Genomic DNA, 16,667 nt, shown 5'->3' on the forward strand with positions numbered 1-16,667 from the left:
TAACCATTAATGAATTGCCAAAAAAGGTTTCAGATTATTCTTACTACTAACAATTTTAGTACCGTTCACATCTACTGGTTTAATTTTGCGAAATCAATATATTTTTCAGTTTTACGTAGTGTTCTCTTACATTCAGATTCGATGGGTGTGTTTATGGACTTTACTTATTTTATCTCTTTTTCTAATGCCTCTATTCCTTCCGTAATCCATATCTTATTTTTTAAATCTTAGATTGGTCATTTGCAACAGTTTTTAATAGACTTTACAATTAATCTGTTTAATATTTGGAACAATAAGTGTGAACATACATTGACCTCATTGACATAGGTTCTGTCACAGTTCCTTTAATAATTACGAAGTAATTTTTTGTCAATAAAGGTAGTTTCACTATGATACAATGGGTTTTCATTCAAATGCAATATATCCCGATATGAAATTCGTAAAATGAATTACAACTAAGTATTTTATCAATAGATCAATGGTACGTTAATTCTTTTATAACCATTGATTAAATTATGACCATCGTTTATAAGTGGGAATATAAGAACCCAAGTAAGTTTAAAATGAATAAACATTGTTTAATTGATTATTTACGATTGTTTGAGCAACCAATCCGCAAATCGACTCCCCTTCAATTAGCATAGCAACTAATTTTCACACTAATAAGTTATTATACTGATATTATTATAACATAGTACATCTCATTGCTTTTGAAACATAGGCTATACCCCTACTATACGTCTTTAAAAATAGTATGCTTAAACTATATGTATAATTCTTACCTTGAACGCACAAAAATCGTAATACGCAATTACTAAAGAGATCTGAGACATAATGAAGAAAAAAACTTACACATCTTTAAGAAAATTAAACTGACTATACAGTGACTTTAGCATATAAAATATACAATTTTTATAAATATTAAAAAAGCAATTATTTCTGCATAATACTATGTTGTATTTCAACATTTTAGTGTGAGTTGATTTTACACAATATATTAGGATAGTTTTTTACGTAGCTCAACAAAGCCAGAACTGCTCTCTCTACATGCAATAAGAACCAACAAATGTGCACCAAGGGCCACCTCAAAACCCCAGTCTACTTGTAGAAATAACCATAAATTGCTGTCACTCAAAACAGGGGTCAAAAAGTGGGGCTGTGGTCGATCGAGGCGGGGAACTCCTTTCATTAGATTAAACCATAGGGGCGAGTCGCCGCCATTATAGTCGCAATGGGTGGGGAAGGGGGAGGGAAAACAAAGGCCAGGGTGGGCGCCATTTTATACACATCAAACCACAAGTTTTGTACTCAGAATAGACTTTACTGACAAATTACAATTTAATTTGTTAAAATATATAATAAACTTTGGTATTTACATTATTCAATATAATACATAAAATATAATTAAAACTTTACATGGGTATTATTAATATCTTATTTATAACTGGTTACTCTATGTGTTATAAATTTTGATAAACATTTTACAAAAAATTATAAATTAAACAAAAACAAAATTATATAAAAATCTAAAATAAGAAAAAAAATTCAAAAATACACCTAGTCAAAATGAATCCTTGAAAAATATACAACGAATTAAAAAACTAACAGTCTTACTACTAAATAATATAATAAAAAAACAAATGATAACTTTTTGAATGTATTTAAAATTCTATTTAGAAGGTAGGTGCTTATAAAAAAAATTATTTAGTTAAGGTAAAATTAAAAAATAACTAACATATATCTTAAAAGTTACTAATCTCTTATCAATTTTTACTAAATATCGTCATATAAAAATACTATATACAATTTTAATAGTTATTATATATTTTAAAAGTTTATAAAAAATATGTTTTTAATTTACAACTAGGCATATGGTATATTAAAATGAGTGACAAACGGAACATTTACTAGGCAAATACTTATATCTAATATCACATCAATTATTTAGGCATTTACAAAATAATAAAACTAAAACTACACTATATACAATATTTTAAAGATAAAAATTAATTCTATACATACCATAACTATGGTGGGAAGCGTTGATTTAATACGAATGTTGAGTTAAGCTCCAGTTCACCTTTCTCTTGATGCAGCAACAGAATTCGACTCCTGGAATCTAGAATCCACGTTCGCTTAAAGAGAAAGTTAGCGAAGTAGAATTCAAGAGGAACTCTTTGCATCGTTTCGGCATCAGAGACTCATAGTTTTAAAATAGCCTTGTGTGGCTTATCAGCAGCCATCCAGTGCAACCTAGATGAAAAGGGTTTGTCACTGCTTCATCATCTGCACTAATCCTAGCCTACTTTTTTTATCTTCCGGAAGGACACAAACTGCAGATTCCAGGAGTCACGCGTTCACACGCTGCAATATGCGGAAGATGAAATGGAGCTGAACTCTTCATTTGAAAAATTTAATTTTGAAAATGATCAGCGTCAGCAGCCGTAAAAATAAGGATACAGGACGTACGCGGGATGTGGGAGGACAGGCAGGTGGGTCCTGGTGTGTTTTTTGAGGTGGTCCTTCCTGCCAAAACTTTTGCCACAAGTCTGACAGGCAAAAGGACGAAGACCTGTGTGTATCCTTTTGTGCCTGGTCAGTTCTTCATTCCTCGTAAAACTCTTCCCACATCCCTCCGCGTCACACCTGAACGGCCTTTCACCTGAAAAAGGAATTTCAAATTTAATATCCTGTAGAGAATTTCTTTCGAGGACTTTTGAGATAAATTGAATTATTTCATTTCCATTACGACATATTAAAAGTATTAATTTGACTGTGCACTAAGAAAAGCATTAGATTATTTTGTGATCCATTATTTTGGTGGATTATTCGTTTGCTCCATAAAGTTTTAACGTTCTATTCATATTTTTCTGACCATTAAATTGAATAATTTAAAATTCTTGTGGCTTTTGTGCAGCTTAACAAAATGTTGGTTTTCATTTTTATACCATACGGCGCAAATAATAACTGTTTTTATACTTAAGTTGGTCCATGAAGTAATAGTGTTTCGCTAGCTTATAATAGAGATCTGAAAATCACATGGCGCACTAAAGGCGATCTAGGTTTTTTTATAACGTTAACGTCAAAATTTGGTATTGTTTCAGTAGAAGTAAGTACAAAACCACGGCTGTTTTGATATGCAAACTCGATAGCATTATTATGCTGAGTTGTTATGTAATAAAAATTAATAAAACGCGTCCGTAAAACACGAATGCGTACCAAAACAAAAACCCACTTTTGCTCCGTGTGGTTAAACCTACTATCAATAGTTTTTACCAAAATATTGATAATTGAGATATTAATAAGTTAGCACATGTTTCACTTGATAATGTTGTTATACGTATATATTTTCCATAAACTGCCAACAACTAAAATTTAAGAAAGCCAATGGAAATATTAAAATATTTTAGTTCTGAAACATTTTATGTATAATATTACAATATACAAGTACGAAAGTTAAATTATATTCTATATTAAAGTAGTTTGTGAAATAGCCGTTAGAATTCATCTATAATTTTCATACAGTTAAGTGACATGAACACAAAATATGAAATAAATTTTTATTTATGCCAAGAATAAATAGAAATTAATTATTGCACTAGAAATTAATAAATTAAAACAATATAATTCAAATAAAAATATCAATATTTATTTTTCTAAAAAATCTCTTTTATTATTAGACCTACTGATAATGTTTGTAAAGAAGATGCTGTAAATACAAAGCGACCTTCATCATTTGAATTATAACAATACAATTTACGAAATAAAGCTAGCTTTCATTGAGATATAGACTATTTATAATATTCATAATTTCGTAAAAAAGTTAATTCTTCCATATTCTAGTTTAATTTGTTCATAATTAATTTTCACTTTAGGACAATGTTTTCATTAAATATAATGGTCTATACTGAACTAAACAGTTAAGTTAATCATTAGAAAAATGTTTTAAAGTGAAAAGATTTTATGTTCATTTATTACGAATTTAATTGATGAAATAGTTGAATTTATTAGCCTATCTAAAATTCTTCTTCTTTTTATGTAATAAATAAAAATAAAACAGACAAGTCTTGCTTGGTTTACTTAATTTTCTTGACATTGTGGAGGTTTTGTAATAAAGGAATTTCGAGTTTATTTTTTTTCCATCTTTAAAAATTTATTACCAATATTTTTAAACATATTTTTCCATAGAAAGTCATGAATTTTTAAATTTAGCCTAAAATTCTTTATCGAACTTGGGGTAGTATATGGCTAGATGTAGAATATTTGACTGATCTAATGGCAATGACATCATAGTGTATGAATTATAAGAGTATTTAATAAAATAAAATTTTAAAAGTCACCCTCCGGAGCTGACACGCTACTCGTTACTGGGGAAGAATAAGGATTGACAAGCGTGTCGCTCCCGCCTCCGCCCTGAACACATCCAAAAGAACTTTCGCTACGCATGTTAGCTAACGCACTCTTCAGTCGTTTTGTAAAATAAAAACGTGTTTTATGTTCCGTGTAAAATTAAGCACACCTGTACTAAATCCATTCCATCAGTACCCTTGCTTTCTTTCAAAACAGCAGCCAGATATAGTAAACAATTCATCTTAAAACTCGCTAGCTACTATATTTTGTACTGTTCTTGTTGAAAACAGAGTTAAATAATATAGTCGAAAGTTTATGCAAACCGAAATACCAAATAGTAACAAATTTATGCGACAAATATAATTTGGTTAGACATTTTTCCTAATTATCAAGTTCTTAGTTGTAATAGATTTAAAACTAAGATTAGTAGTAAAAAATATCAATAAATGTTTACAGCTAAGTTAATTACTTTCGCGTAAGAAACTACTGAAATCTGAGACTTGTAGAATGTGTAGAGTTTGTTGTTTTATAAGGATGCCAAAATGTAATTAAAATATTGAAATCTTGAATAAAAAATGTTACATAATGATCATGATGATTGGAGTATACACACTAAATGCAATATAATCTTTTTATTCAATAAAACTAAAAAGGCGATTTTGGTTATTCATAAAAAAAACATCAAGTCTACATCTCGTTTATCGAAATTTATTTGCGGTAATGTAGATAGGCATGTTAATTTTACATCAACAGTTTTTATAAACCACTATTTAAAAAAACAATATACATTAATATTATTTATAAAAGAAAAAACCACGCCAAATTACAATAATTTATATTGGACGGGCCTATATTGCACATGTTATTTTATGCACATCCAGGAACATTACTTCCTTCACAGTGGGCATTTATTCATTTTAAAATAGACCTTTAAAAAATTCATAAGAATTTTTGTGGATTTAAAAAACTGTTGTGCCACACTTTAAATGTAAAAGAAATTCAAAACTTGATCAAGTTTTGAAAAAATGGTAATAATGAAAACCCCTTGTGTAAATTGTACAAATAAATGAAGACAATAACATACAAAGACATTTAATATAGTTTTCTTGATAATTGTCCCTAAAAACAAAATATTCCCAGTTTTCGGCAAAATCGGACATTTGGATGGGTTAATCTTGCACACGTTACTCGTATTTACTCATATTCAAGAACATTTATATCCTAAAACATTAAATCTATAATCCTGTTTTTTTATTTATTTTAAATTGAAATCTTCGTAAAGATTTTAAGCAGAACGTTAAAAAGATTTACTACTCGAGTTTTAAAATATTGTAATTAAATGTATAAGTATTTCATACATTTATAAATGATCCTACGTAATATGAAATTATTGTCAGAATTTGATACATAAGGTGTATAATTAAAGCTATAGTCAAAGTATTCAAAGTACTAAAACAGTGCATTTAGTAAATTCATGTTAGACCCCCTGTAGTAAAAAACAAAAAAAACAAGACGCAAACACAGCAACTTAGACAAACTAGACCGTTATATGTTATGTTTATTAAATCCAAGTAATTATGTTTAGACCGCTCCACACTATTAGACCTTTTAAACTTCAAATAATGTTTGTGCATTAGAGATTTTATAACGTTTTTCATTTGATCTGATTTATCCTACTTGTTCTGAAAATTTCGGAGGATTAAGTTTCACGGAGTGTTCACTTACAATAAAAGTTCATTGCTATGACAATGTACGTTTTACATGTTCATATATTCGCAACTAATTTTTAAATTAACTAAATTGTATAGTAATGTTTTTTTTATTTCTATAGAAAAAGTAATTTTTATTCTTATACATTACATATTGTTTTCCCTTAATAAGCGTTGTTCCAATGTTACTCTAAATTTATCCAATCTTGCTTTTATATTTTATTGTATTAGAAATTGTATATTTTTACCATTTTTATATCTTTTAGGCGGACTAGTTTTATGTGTAATGTTTCTAACAATTGTATAACAGCGTATATTATATTTATTTTCAGATATGTAGAAAATTTTCCATGTTGTCTTTAGATAAGTTAGCAAATTTAATATTTTGATACTTATTATGGAAAGGGCGTTAAAGATTAACGTCTAGATTTGTATAAATAATACTAATTGAAGTCCACAAAGACAACAGCAAATGATAAACTAATAAATATTAAGTTGTTAAAATAACACGTGTTACATTCTATACACTGCGTTATAAAGCAATTTACTTTGAATCCATTATTATTATACTACAGAGTTAAAATATTGTATGCATCAATATCAAGTAATTTTTCAACCTTATTGAGATATTAATAATGAAATGCCATCAGTAAAAAGAATTATCTTTGAAGATTTTCAAGTATTTGGTATATTATGTAGGCCTATAAAGAGTAAAAGCAAATCGGGTCTAAGACAGAACCTTGTGAAACACTACATTTTGTATTAGTTTACTGAATTTTCTTTGTAACATAAACGTTTGATTAAAAACGGGCTTGTTTAAGTACCTGTATGTATCCGGATGTGGCCCTTAAGTTGGCCGTTATTGCTGAAGCCGACCTGGCAGTAGGGGCATCGGTACTTCTTGGGGCGGGCTTTGCTCTTGGCATCGGCGGCGTCGTAGGAGGCGGCGAGGCAGGCCCAGTACGAGTCGTCCGGGAGCGGCCAGTGGGCTGGGGAATAGGGATCCATCGGACGATCGTTGGAGGGAGCCGGGGAAGTCGTCGACGACGAGGCCGATGCAGATTCAGGAGAATCCGAAGATCTTGAGTCTTCGAGATCCCATGGCCTGAAGAGCTTCACTCCAGAAGAAGTCATCTTGGTGTGGAAAATGTCACAAAATGAAAAACACAAGAAAAATTCTACAACTACTGCCACAGGAGTAGGCACTTGGAAGGCACCTGTACACTGGAGGGTTGAACTCCGACTGAAGAGGCAGAGCTCTCCACTTCAAGTTAGCCCCTGGGCGGGAGGGGCTGGTGGTGGGAGAGGAGGGGAGCCATTTTGGCGTGATTCACCCCAACCATTGTGTTTGTCTAATATACTCATAAGCCACCGCCTGTCCACTCTAGGGGTCGCCGAACAGTCGTGGGGCACGGCATACATTACAGTTACCGGCCTTTTGTTTTTGAAAAGATGTAATGGTGTTGTCGGTATCACATCAATTATAGGTCACAATCATGTAAAATTCTCTAAAATAAACAAAAAAAATATAAAACAAAAGCATAGCGTGATTTTATGTATTATAAAATTCTCAAAAGAAATTCTTATTTCGTTTCTTATACATAAATGTGTGCTACAAATGTGGAGAGACTACATTCTTTGTTATATTTGTTAGTAATGGCACGAATCAGTACTTTCTATTAAGCCTTGTTTAATAGAAATTACTTTAAAGATTAAGATTATATTGAAAGATTAAAATTAAAGATTTAATGTTAAATCTTTAATTCTTTAGGAATTAAAGATTAAAATTAATAATTTTGAATAAATCACTGGTTTGTGTCAAGCCTATTTCTTCTCAATGTTCTTGATAAATATTTATTGTAGAAAAGATTATTTTACAATTTTGTTAATATTTTTATTTTTATATTATACATACCACCTAAGATATAAAAATACATATAAGTAAATTAATTTCAAACATATAATTTAACATATTTTATTACGAATGCGTATACACATTTTATCGACTGTAGGTTACAAATAGAATAATGGCTAGTCACTGATAATCTTTTGCTATTTTAAGGCGAATGAACATGTAATATCCGTTGATCAGGTTTTTGTTCAAGAGGTTTGAAAGATTATAAATTTAAATTTTGTTTAAGATAATGCACTTAATGTAATCAGTTATGAGTGCTGTGAACAAGTCCTATTCAAAAATTCGGAAACAATGTAAAATCCAGTATTGTAATTTTAAACTGATATAAAAAAAATCGTTTTAAAACTGCACCAAAAAGTTAAAACCTTAGGTAAAGCCAAGCAACGTGTTACATTTTTTAAGAAAAATGAAGTTACGGTTTGTAACTTTTTTATGTAGTTGTAACACAAACAAAGAATTTGTAACAGTAGTTGATCTTTTTTATAATATTTAAATAGTTTACATAGATTTGTATATTTTAATAGATCGATTAGCTTTGGACTTGAGTATCTACAGAATTAATATACATAACAATTTTCAAACTTTATTAATGTTTTTCAAACATTGTATCATAAATGTGGGTTCGTGATCGTAAATTCGTACGATTTCGTAGTGATACTGTTCCGCTTTGATGAGTAACATCTAAACGTATATAAGGCTAAGTTGTAAAATAATTTAAAGAAATCATTCGGTTTACAATTTATTTAAGTGAAAACGAAAACAAATTACCGTTTACTTACAAAGATAACTTACGTAGTACCTTAAAACATTGACCGGAAATTATAAGATATTCGTACTTAACTGTAGTAGTAAAATCTATAATGTAGATTAAAATAATTAGACTTCGTTATCTACGGAGTGATACAAAAACCGGATCTGAGGAACTCTGCTTACGCAATTACGTGCTTGCACGGCAAACTGACTAAACTTGTGTCGAAAAATATTACTGCAGTTCCAAAAATAAGAATATCTAATTCGGGTAAAAATATGAAGTAAAATAATTATAACAATTGCGAGCTTAGAACTATAAGTATAATTACAAGGAAAAATGACAAATTTAAATTTTAAAACTGTCTTAAAACGAAACGAGAAATTCTTGTTTGAAACAGACAGACAGACGGAAATTACGAACTCCGTGATAATAAATTTTAAACGACTTAAGCCTTATGAAAAACTTGAAAAAGGAATTGTGGCTGTAATAAATAATAAATGGACAGTTATGTAAATTAAAGTCAACAAAGAAAAATACTGCATAACACCTATAATTAGTGAAAAAAATGGTGTTACAGTCTAATACAAAGTGTACTTCAGGTTACTAGTATAAAAGAAAACTATAGAACTTGGTTAAACAAGTCGTAACTCTGCTTAGTTAAAGCTTAAATGAGACTTTACTGTTATTAGTTATTAAAAAATACTATTTAAGGAATATTTAAGAATATATTTATATTTAAGAAATACTTTATAAAAAGGGCAAAAAAGTACGGTATTAAATTATTAAGGTTGAACTATGAAATTCTATTAAAGTTAAACTGAGAACAATAAAATAAATGTTTAAATTAATTCAAGTAATAACGGTTTACACTTTAAGCTTATTTTAAATGACTAGAACTAATTTAGTTATCTGATTCTGTTGGTGAAGGTCGCTGCTTCCCTCGTGGCGTCGGTCGCTGCCCTGGGGTGATTTACGCCATAGTTTGAGAAATTACCACTGTTAATACAAAAACTAAAAAAAAAAAAAAAAATGGACGGAAAGCGTGAAATTAAAATTAATGCTGGTTAGGAATGGTGTTGGGAATCCGAGGCGGACGGCTCGCGCTACCAATATTTGCGACCTCGTGGCGTCGCGACCGGAAGGTGGGACCTTATAGAGGAATAATCCGTGGATCCGCCACTAGATTCCGTCTATTCCAAAACCTAACCAGCTTTGATGACTAAATAAAGACTAATAATTTGGATATAGTACCGAAAGGTTCCCTAACAAAATACTACTAAAATCTAGACCACCCACGCTAACTTCTCCCGGTCCACCCTGCTCGAAAGCTGCACAACGACTAACCGTGTGCACAACCTCCGGACACAGCCTGAAAACCTAGCAGGAACCATCCTACCAGAACCTGTCCGGAAGAATTCCGGATGGTAGGAAGCTCCTATTGTTTGAGCTAAAGGCTAGAGGTCGGCGCAGCTGGCTAAAGCGTTCGCGGCAACAGACGGATAACGCGCGCCAAATTCAAAACTGTAGCGGCACTCGCCGCAGTGTTACTCCATATTTCTCATTTTCAAATTCGGTACCAACTTTATTAATTACAGTTATTTGTACTGTATAATTAATAATCTTTTCCACGAACAACATCTGATTTGAATTTTTAAATCCTTAGCCAAATCGCTGTATATTGATTGGTTAATACGTTCAGCCATGATCGGGATCTGTATGGTTCAGAATCAACATAAAATGGTAAAACATTCTTAATGATTGCGAAACAATCGAATACTATAAGAAAAAATCTATTCACAATCCGAGTGCGTAGCTTCACCATCGTTTCAAATTGAGTTTTTATAATTAGCTCCTTCTTAACGTGCTAAGCTTCCTCTGTTTGGACAACGGAGAAGGATGTTCCTTTTCTTGAACAGATGAACAAGAGTTCGTTTTTGATCCACATTTAAATCTAGAGAGGGTGGCTAATGAAATCAGCCCAACAGCGACATCTGTGCCCTCCACTTACTGGCGTGGACGCCAATCCGGTGTTCCCGAAAACTGGAAACCGATGATGGATCGGTGTCCTGATGAATGGCGCAATTTGCTTCTGAAGGGCTTCCTCTTCCTCGCCAACGGTTTTGTGAGAAAAAAACCGATTCGGACCAAAGCCGTGAGATCTGCCACATGGCGAGCTCTGTTAGGAACCGACCAACTGAAAAGTTATGATGTATCTATCACAGGACGTTGTTAGATACGCGATTCTGCTGTAAAACAAAGGCACACCACATTTAAATAGTTTTTAAAGGTAAAAGTTGCTATGAACAATTATTTACCACCCGATAAGAATAAAAGTTAAGATAACAATTTAATTTAATAACAAGTTTTTTTCATGTAATTCTAAAATTAAAAAGTACTTGCACCACGAATACGGAGAACAAGTTGGCGAGTTATGAATTTGCAAAGTTCCAGTTTGATTTAAAACCATACAAACCAGTAACATTTCTTTCGTTGTTCTCGACATAAAAACTGGAGGTTACTGTTTTTAAATTATTGAATAATGAACCGTTATAGCACATAGATCTAATGTTGTTTTAGAGCTCGTCAAAAAAAAATTAATATTATTTACAGATTTTTACATCTATGCCTAGATAAGCAATAAGAAAATACATGCATATGTCTGTAACAGTCTTATTTAATCTGGAAGAGTCTCACTTAAAGAATAGACCGCCCTGAGGGCAATTAGCCCTATCACTTTATTTGAATGATTTAATTGAATTAATTGTAATTGTTGATATGGTTTTTGTGGGAGGGAATTCAATATTTTTAGGCCATAACAGAGAATATTACATTTCTAAAAATATTAACACTTTCAAAATTAACACCGTAAATCTGATTAAAAATTAATTCATAAAATCTCACGTTGTTAGAATCGATATTAAGTAAGCAACACAACCATCGTTGAATGATTGGTGTTACAACCGATGCTATAAGTTCATCATGAAAATAAATAAATTCATACTTCTTATCTTTTGGCTGGGTTAAACTCACCTGTTGCACAATTTTCTTTCGGAATACATAAAATATCTATTGTTAAACTTTATTTCACTTTATGTTTACGATATACCGAAAATTCGCCTCATCGTTCAAGGTGAGAAATATTAATGGACACAACAAGAAAAGAATCAGAATAGTTTCTTTAGTTTTTAATATAATACTGTCATTTAGGATTTTTATTATTACATTGGTTCTAATCTTAATTATTAGTTTTGTTAATGTACAGTATAATAGGTTTTGTTATTATTGTTCTGTTTTCTCCATCCTGTTGAAACAAAAACTCCCTTTAGCCACCAGTACTAAATAATAGATAAAAAGTAATTTTACCATCCATCCATACAAAATTTTAAGTTCACATATCTCTCAATTGTCAATATGTATAACTTTTTCTTATTGTACAGTGTATTGTAAGTTTTTCTTTATTGGCTATTTGGTTTTGCTTAAGTGCATGTAGCCTATTTCTATCTTAAAAATAAATAAATACATATATTTTGCAGCTTTTAATTTGTTCCTATTGTAATTTGTAAAAGATAATTTAATTCTATGGAGAATAAGAGACAAGAAACAATTAACAGGGTATACTAGACGAGAATGTTTTCTAAATATTCTTTCGTTGAGATGAATGCCCTTAAGATGAATGTAAATAAGGTCCAAAGGTTTGACATATATGATATATAATTTCAATTTACAACAGTTATAACACAAAAATCTCTAAGCTAAAGTAAGTTTTGTATTTTTTTCTAAAAAGCCTCCGACACCCATTGCAAGTCGAACCCTGCTCGAACATTCTCTCTACTCAAGCTGTCCGAACAGGAAATTCGCAATGATTTGTGCTATTTGGAAGACAATTTATTGCTTAACGACCAAACATTGGTCATCTGCGGCGACAAAGGGACTTCCCGGAAGAAGTCGGTCACTCCTTCCCTTATTGTATCCTGATGGTCTCAAAGTCCAACCAAACATCGGTCCTTGTTTAGGCACATCCTTCCCAGAATGTTATCGCCCCACAGGAGAACATTACACTAGTGGACGTGTTTATACAACTATCTGTGTCGCCGAATTCAATGGTGGGATAGTTCAAGGGTTGTTTGCCAAAAGTTTCAAAACCCCGACCTGCCGGCTTTCAGTTTAACTAACGGAGATAGCTATCGTATTTATTTAGAACTTCTAGCTGAATGGTTTAAACTCTGAGTAGCCTAATCAATATGTAAAATTTTAAAAACATACTTTACGTTGATAAGTCTCGAATTTAAAGAGGGTTACTAAAATACAAGTTTGGAAATTATTACTTGATCAAGTCTTTCGAAAAAATGGCTCCAAAACCATGTCCAAAAACTTCCTAGATCAAACTGGGTAAAATAGATGACTGTATCGATGTTGGCCATGTTACTCGCAGTGGTTATAAATAAAGTAAGAACTCTGAAAGGATTGTAATGCGTTAACTATCCTCCAAATTTCACATTGTTTGCCCGCATAGGATGTCCCAAACCACGCCTTAAAAACCTAAAATAGGGATCCTAGATAAACTAGATCCATATGTCACTGGCCTGACCATGTTCAACTTGATGAAAAAATAATACCAATATTTGGTACTCACTTCGCGTGGTTTTAATTAAGCAAGAACTCTAAAAGGGATTGCAATGCATTAAATATCCTCCGAATTTCACATCGTTTGCTAATTTTTCGTTCCGTAAGAATCTTAAAACTTAGGTGTAACGTAAGTGAAAACATCTTGTTCAGCCTATCTCACTAAAGTCAGAAGTACTCGCAAAATGACTCATTAATGTACTGCAGTAGTAAGAGGTGATTTTTTTTTAGTTTTCGTATTAAATTTAAACTTCCTTTCAAAAGATATTATTTATTGATCGTATGTAAGTTCCAAGAAAGGTTTTCACAAAATAAATAGTTCTGTTTCACCATAATGTTAAAACCATTAGAAAAATAATGAAACAATTATTTCTTAAACATTTTATTGTTCCCAAAGCGTGTTAACTAACGTGTTTTAAAGCTAAACTAATGTTATTTTATAATAGTGTAGGTAATATTATAATATGAATTAAATATAAATAAGGAACATTAACAGATTTAGAAGACATTGTCTTATGTGGCTGAATCCAAGATCTTAATTTAAAAATAGTAGGAATAACTTACTAAAGGGCATTTAAAAGTACTTAAACCAATATATTTTATAATTACGTCATGCTTTACTAATATATTTCCTTTCTTCCTTAATACACTTATTGAAAAAAAATTTAAATAGTAATAATTATAATGCGTAATAGTATTTTTTCATAAATAATAATAATGGAGTTCCTTGCTATTTTAAAAGGATATTTGGTAATTTTTTGTAAAATGAAAAATAATTTTTGGGTTTTAAGATTGCAATGAGCACTACGCCCTAACACAAAGCATGTCCCACATAACCAATTAACATGCTTCCGTTGTCGCTTTTTTGGATTTTGAGTAGACATTTTTTATTAGTTATCACACAACAATTTTTAAGCAGACGAAAATCCTATTTTTCGGCATTTGTACTACACTTTGACCTACAAGTACTTGCCCTACAATAAAATTTATAATTTGTTGTTCGCTGTGAACCAAAATACATTTTATTTTTGTTAGGGACTTTTTAATAATTAATTAGACGGTTAATCTTCACAACATTTAGAGGTTAAGTTCCGGATAGGACTTAATGATTTTGCCTTTATTAAATGCGGTTTTAATTTCATTTCGCCGACAACTCCATCAGTCATTTCACACGCGCCGTAACAGTCCAAGAGCCAAGAACCGATTTCCAGTATACAGGTACAATCACACAGCCTGGATTTTTTTTGAAATGATAGAGAAATGTGCTCTAAGAACGAAATCAATCGTTAGTTACGCTAGTATGGTCTGCATTTAAATGAAAGTATAGTAAATAAAGAGTTTAAAGTATCCTAATAATATTATAAATGCAAAAGTGCCTTTGACTGTTTGTATTACTTTCACAGGTAAGAATATTTATTGTAATGAAATTTAAAAAGACATTTTTATGGTCCCTGGGATAAATATAAGCATATTCTTTTTTCGAAAATCTCTCCGAGTTACGCCCCACTGGTTCTTAAGTAGCGAAAATCCCATCTTGGTCTCTACAGTTGTGAAATATTAATTTAAAACGTCTTTAAAATGAAATCAACTGTTCTGTGTAAACGTTGTAGTCTATATGCCCGCGACGCCCAGACCTTCGTTAAATCATAAAAGCTGAAAACTTCTCCAGATGCATGTACCATACAGGTATAATCGACCAACGACTATGAAGCTTGGGTCGCGGTATCTTTGGCAGGTAACAGGTAGTAAAGGCGAGCAAAGATTGTATCATAACATTGTATTGTAATAATATAAATTTCATAAATAAATAATGAAACGCTTGCTGTACGTATAACCGTTCACATACTAATGTTGTGGTTCACATACATAATAACCGTTCATAATACAAATTATGAACTCAATACAAAAATATGGAATATAAGACAGCTGATCAGCTGATGCGCAGTAAAGGATCGCCGTAGACCAAACGCTGGCAAAAGAGGCAACCCAAGCAGGTGAAGAACCAACAGAGTTTAAAGTGTCATTGGAAGATTTTGTTGGCGCAATTAAACAATCACTACTTGCCCCTGATAGCCCCTCCCCATGGTATAATAATTACAAACTGAGTAGAAATAAAATAGTAACGATAAATAGACTAGGAATTGGACATGCTTGGGTTAATGAAACCCTATTTAAGATAAATTGTTATTTCACTCCGTTATGCCTCAAATGCAATGCAGGTTCCATAGAAAGTCTTCAACATTTAATCTTTGATTGTGTGCAATATAACGACTTCAGCGAAGAAAATAGATCCACCTTATATATTGAAAAAGATCTTTTAACGAGCTTTGATATGGAAATAATACTGGAAATTGTAAGTTTTCTTAAATCTATATATATAAAAAAAAAAAAAAAAAAAAAAAAAAAACTGGTCATACATACGAGTACAAGAATGTTTATCGAGGTTCCATGCTCAAAGTAAGCAGAACCTGCTGAAATTCAGCAAACAAGAAGAAAGAAAGAAAGAAACGCAATATCTCTCTCACACCTGCTTGCATACTATATTACCCTCGCGCTCGCCCCTGGAGTAGACTTCTTATATGCCTTGCAGGATAAAATAACCGTAGAAAACTGTCTGGGAACTCAGAAAACATCTTCTTATAGTTGCCCAAACAACATATGTAAATTCCAGATTTTATTCTATGACGAAAGTATAATTATTAATAATCATACTTTAGGGGTGCCTGGCGGGGGTTGCCACCGTAACAAGTGTCCGGCAATGAACGAGACGTTTTATACTACTTTTATACTATATTTATACCATTACGAATTCAAAATACAATTGTTCTCGCCTTTACTACCTGTTAACTGCCAAAGATACCGCGACCAAAGCTTCATAGTCATAGGTTGTTTATACCTGCATGGTAAGCGTACTTGGAGAAGTTTTCAGCTTTTATGATTTAACGGAGGTCTGTGCATCGCGGGCTCTTGCTCTATTGTTTTATGATAGCACAATCATACCTTTAATTGATTTTTCCACTTTTTTCAATTGGTTTACATTATTTATAGTGTGTAAATTCTCTTAGGAGTATGGAGTTCTCACGCGGTTTTTTTTTATTTCAACGATTAGTTAAGTACTCATCTAACTAAGAAAATGTCTTAAAACATAAGACGGTCAGAATTTGACTCCGAAGACTCTTTTCGAAGCAGTCGGCAAGAACTATGCCAGATTAAATTTTTTGCTGGACTGTGGTTTTGAACTAATGTACCAATTCAAGGTCTAAATGCTCTACATATTAAAGTATATCTTTCATTTTATTAAGTGTTTCTACAAGTAAGA

At 31.6% G+C, this 16,667-nt stretch overlaps 1 protein-coding gene across 1 annotated transcript; it reads right to left on the reverse strand.

Moving 5' to 3' along the window:
- Nucleotides 1-1,306: 1,306 nt before the first annotated feature.
- Nucleotides 1,307-8,750, reverse strand: LOC124365167 (Krueppel-like factor 14). The gene is made up of 2 exons (XM_046821122.1): nucleotides 6,884-8,750; nucleotides 1,307-2,662 (listed from the first exon to the last, which is right to left on the reverse strand). The coding sequence occupies exons 1-2, from the start codon at nucleotides 7,191-7,193 to the stop codon at nucleotides 2,436-2,438; spliced, it is 537 nt and encodes a 178-aa protein (XP_046677078.1). The 5' UTR covers nucleotides 7,194-8,750; the 3' UTR covers nucleotides 1,307-2,435.
- Nucleotides 8,751-16,667: the final 7,917 nt, after the last annotated feature.

Source organism: Homalodisca vitripennis, chromosome 6, assembly GCF_021130785.1.
Source record: "Homalodisca vitripennis isolate AUS2020 chromosome 6, UT_GWSS_2.1, whole genome shotgun sequence".
Lineage (NCBI taxonomy): Eukaryota > Metazoa > Arthropoda > Insecta > Hemiptera > Cicadellidae > Homalodisca > Homalodisca vitripennis.

Excerpts from the sequence above, each read along its gene's own strand:
- LOC124365167 (XM_046821122.1), bottom strand. The coding sequence starts at position 7,193 with ATGACTTCTTCTGGAGTGAAGCTCTTCAGGCCATGGGATCTCGAAGAC. Across the intron at positions 2,663-6,883 it reads CCACATCCGGATACATACAG|GTGAAAGGCCGTTCAGGTGT; the intron begins GTACTTAAACAA and ends TTCCTTTTTCAG.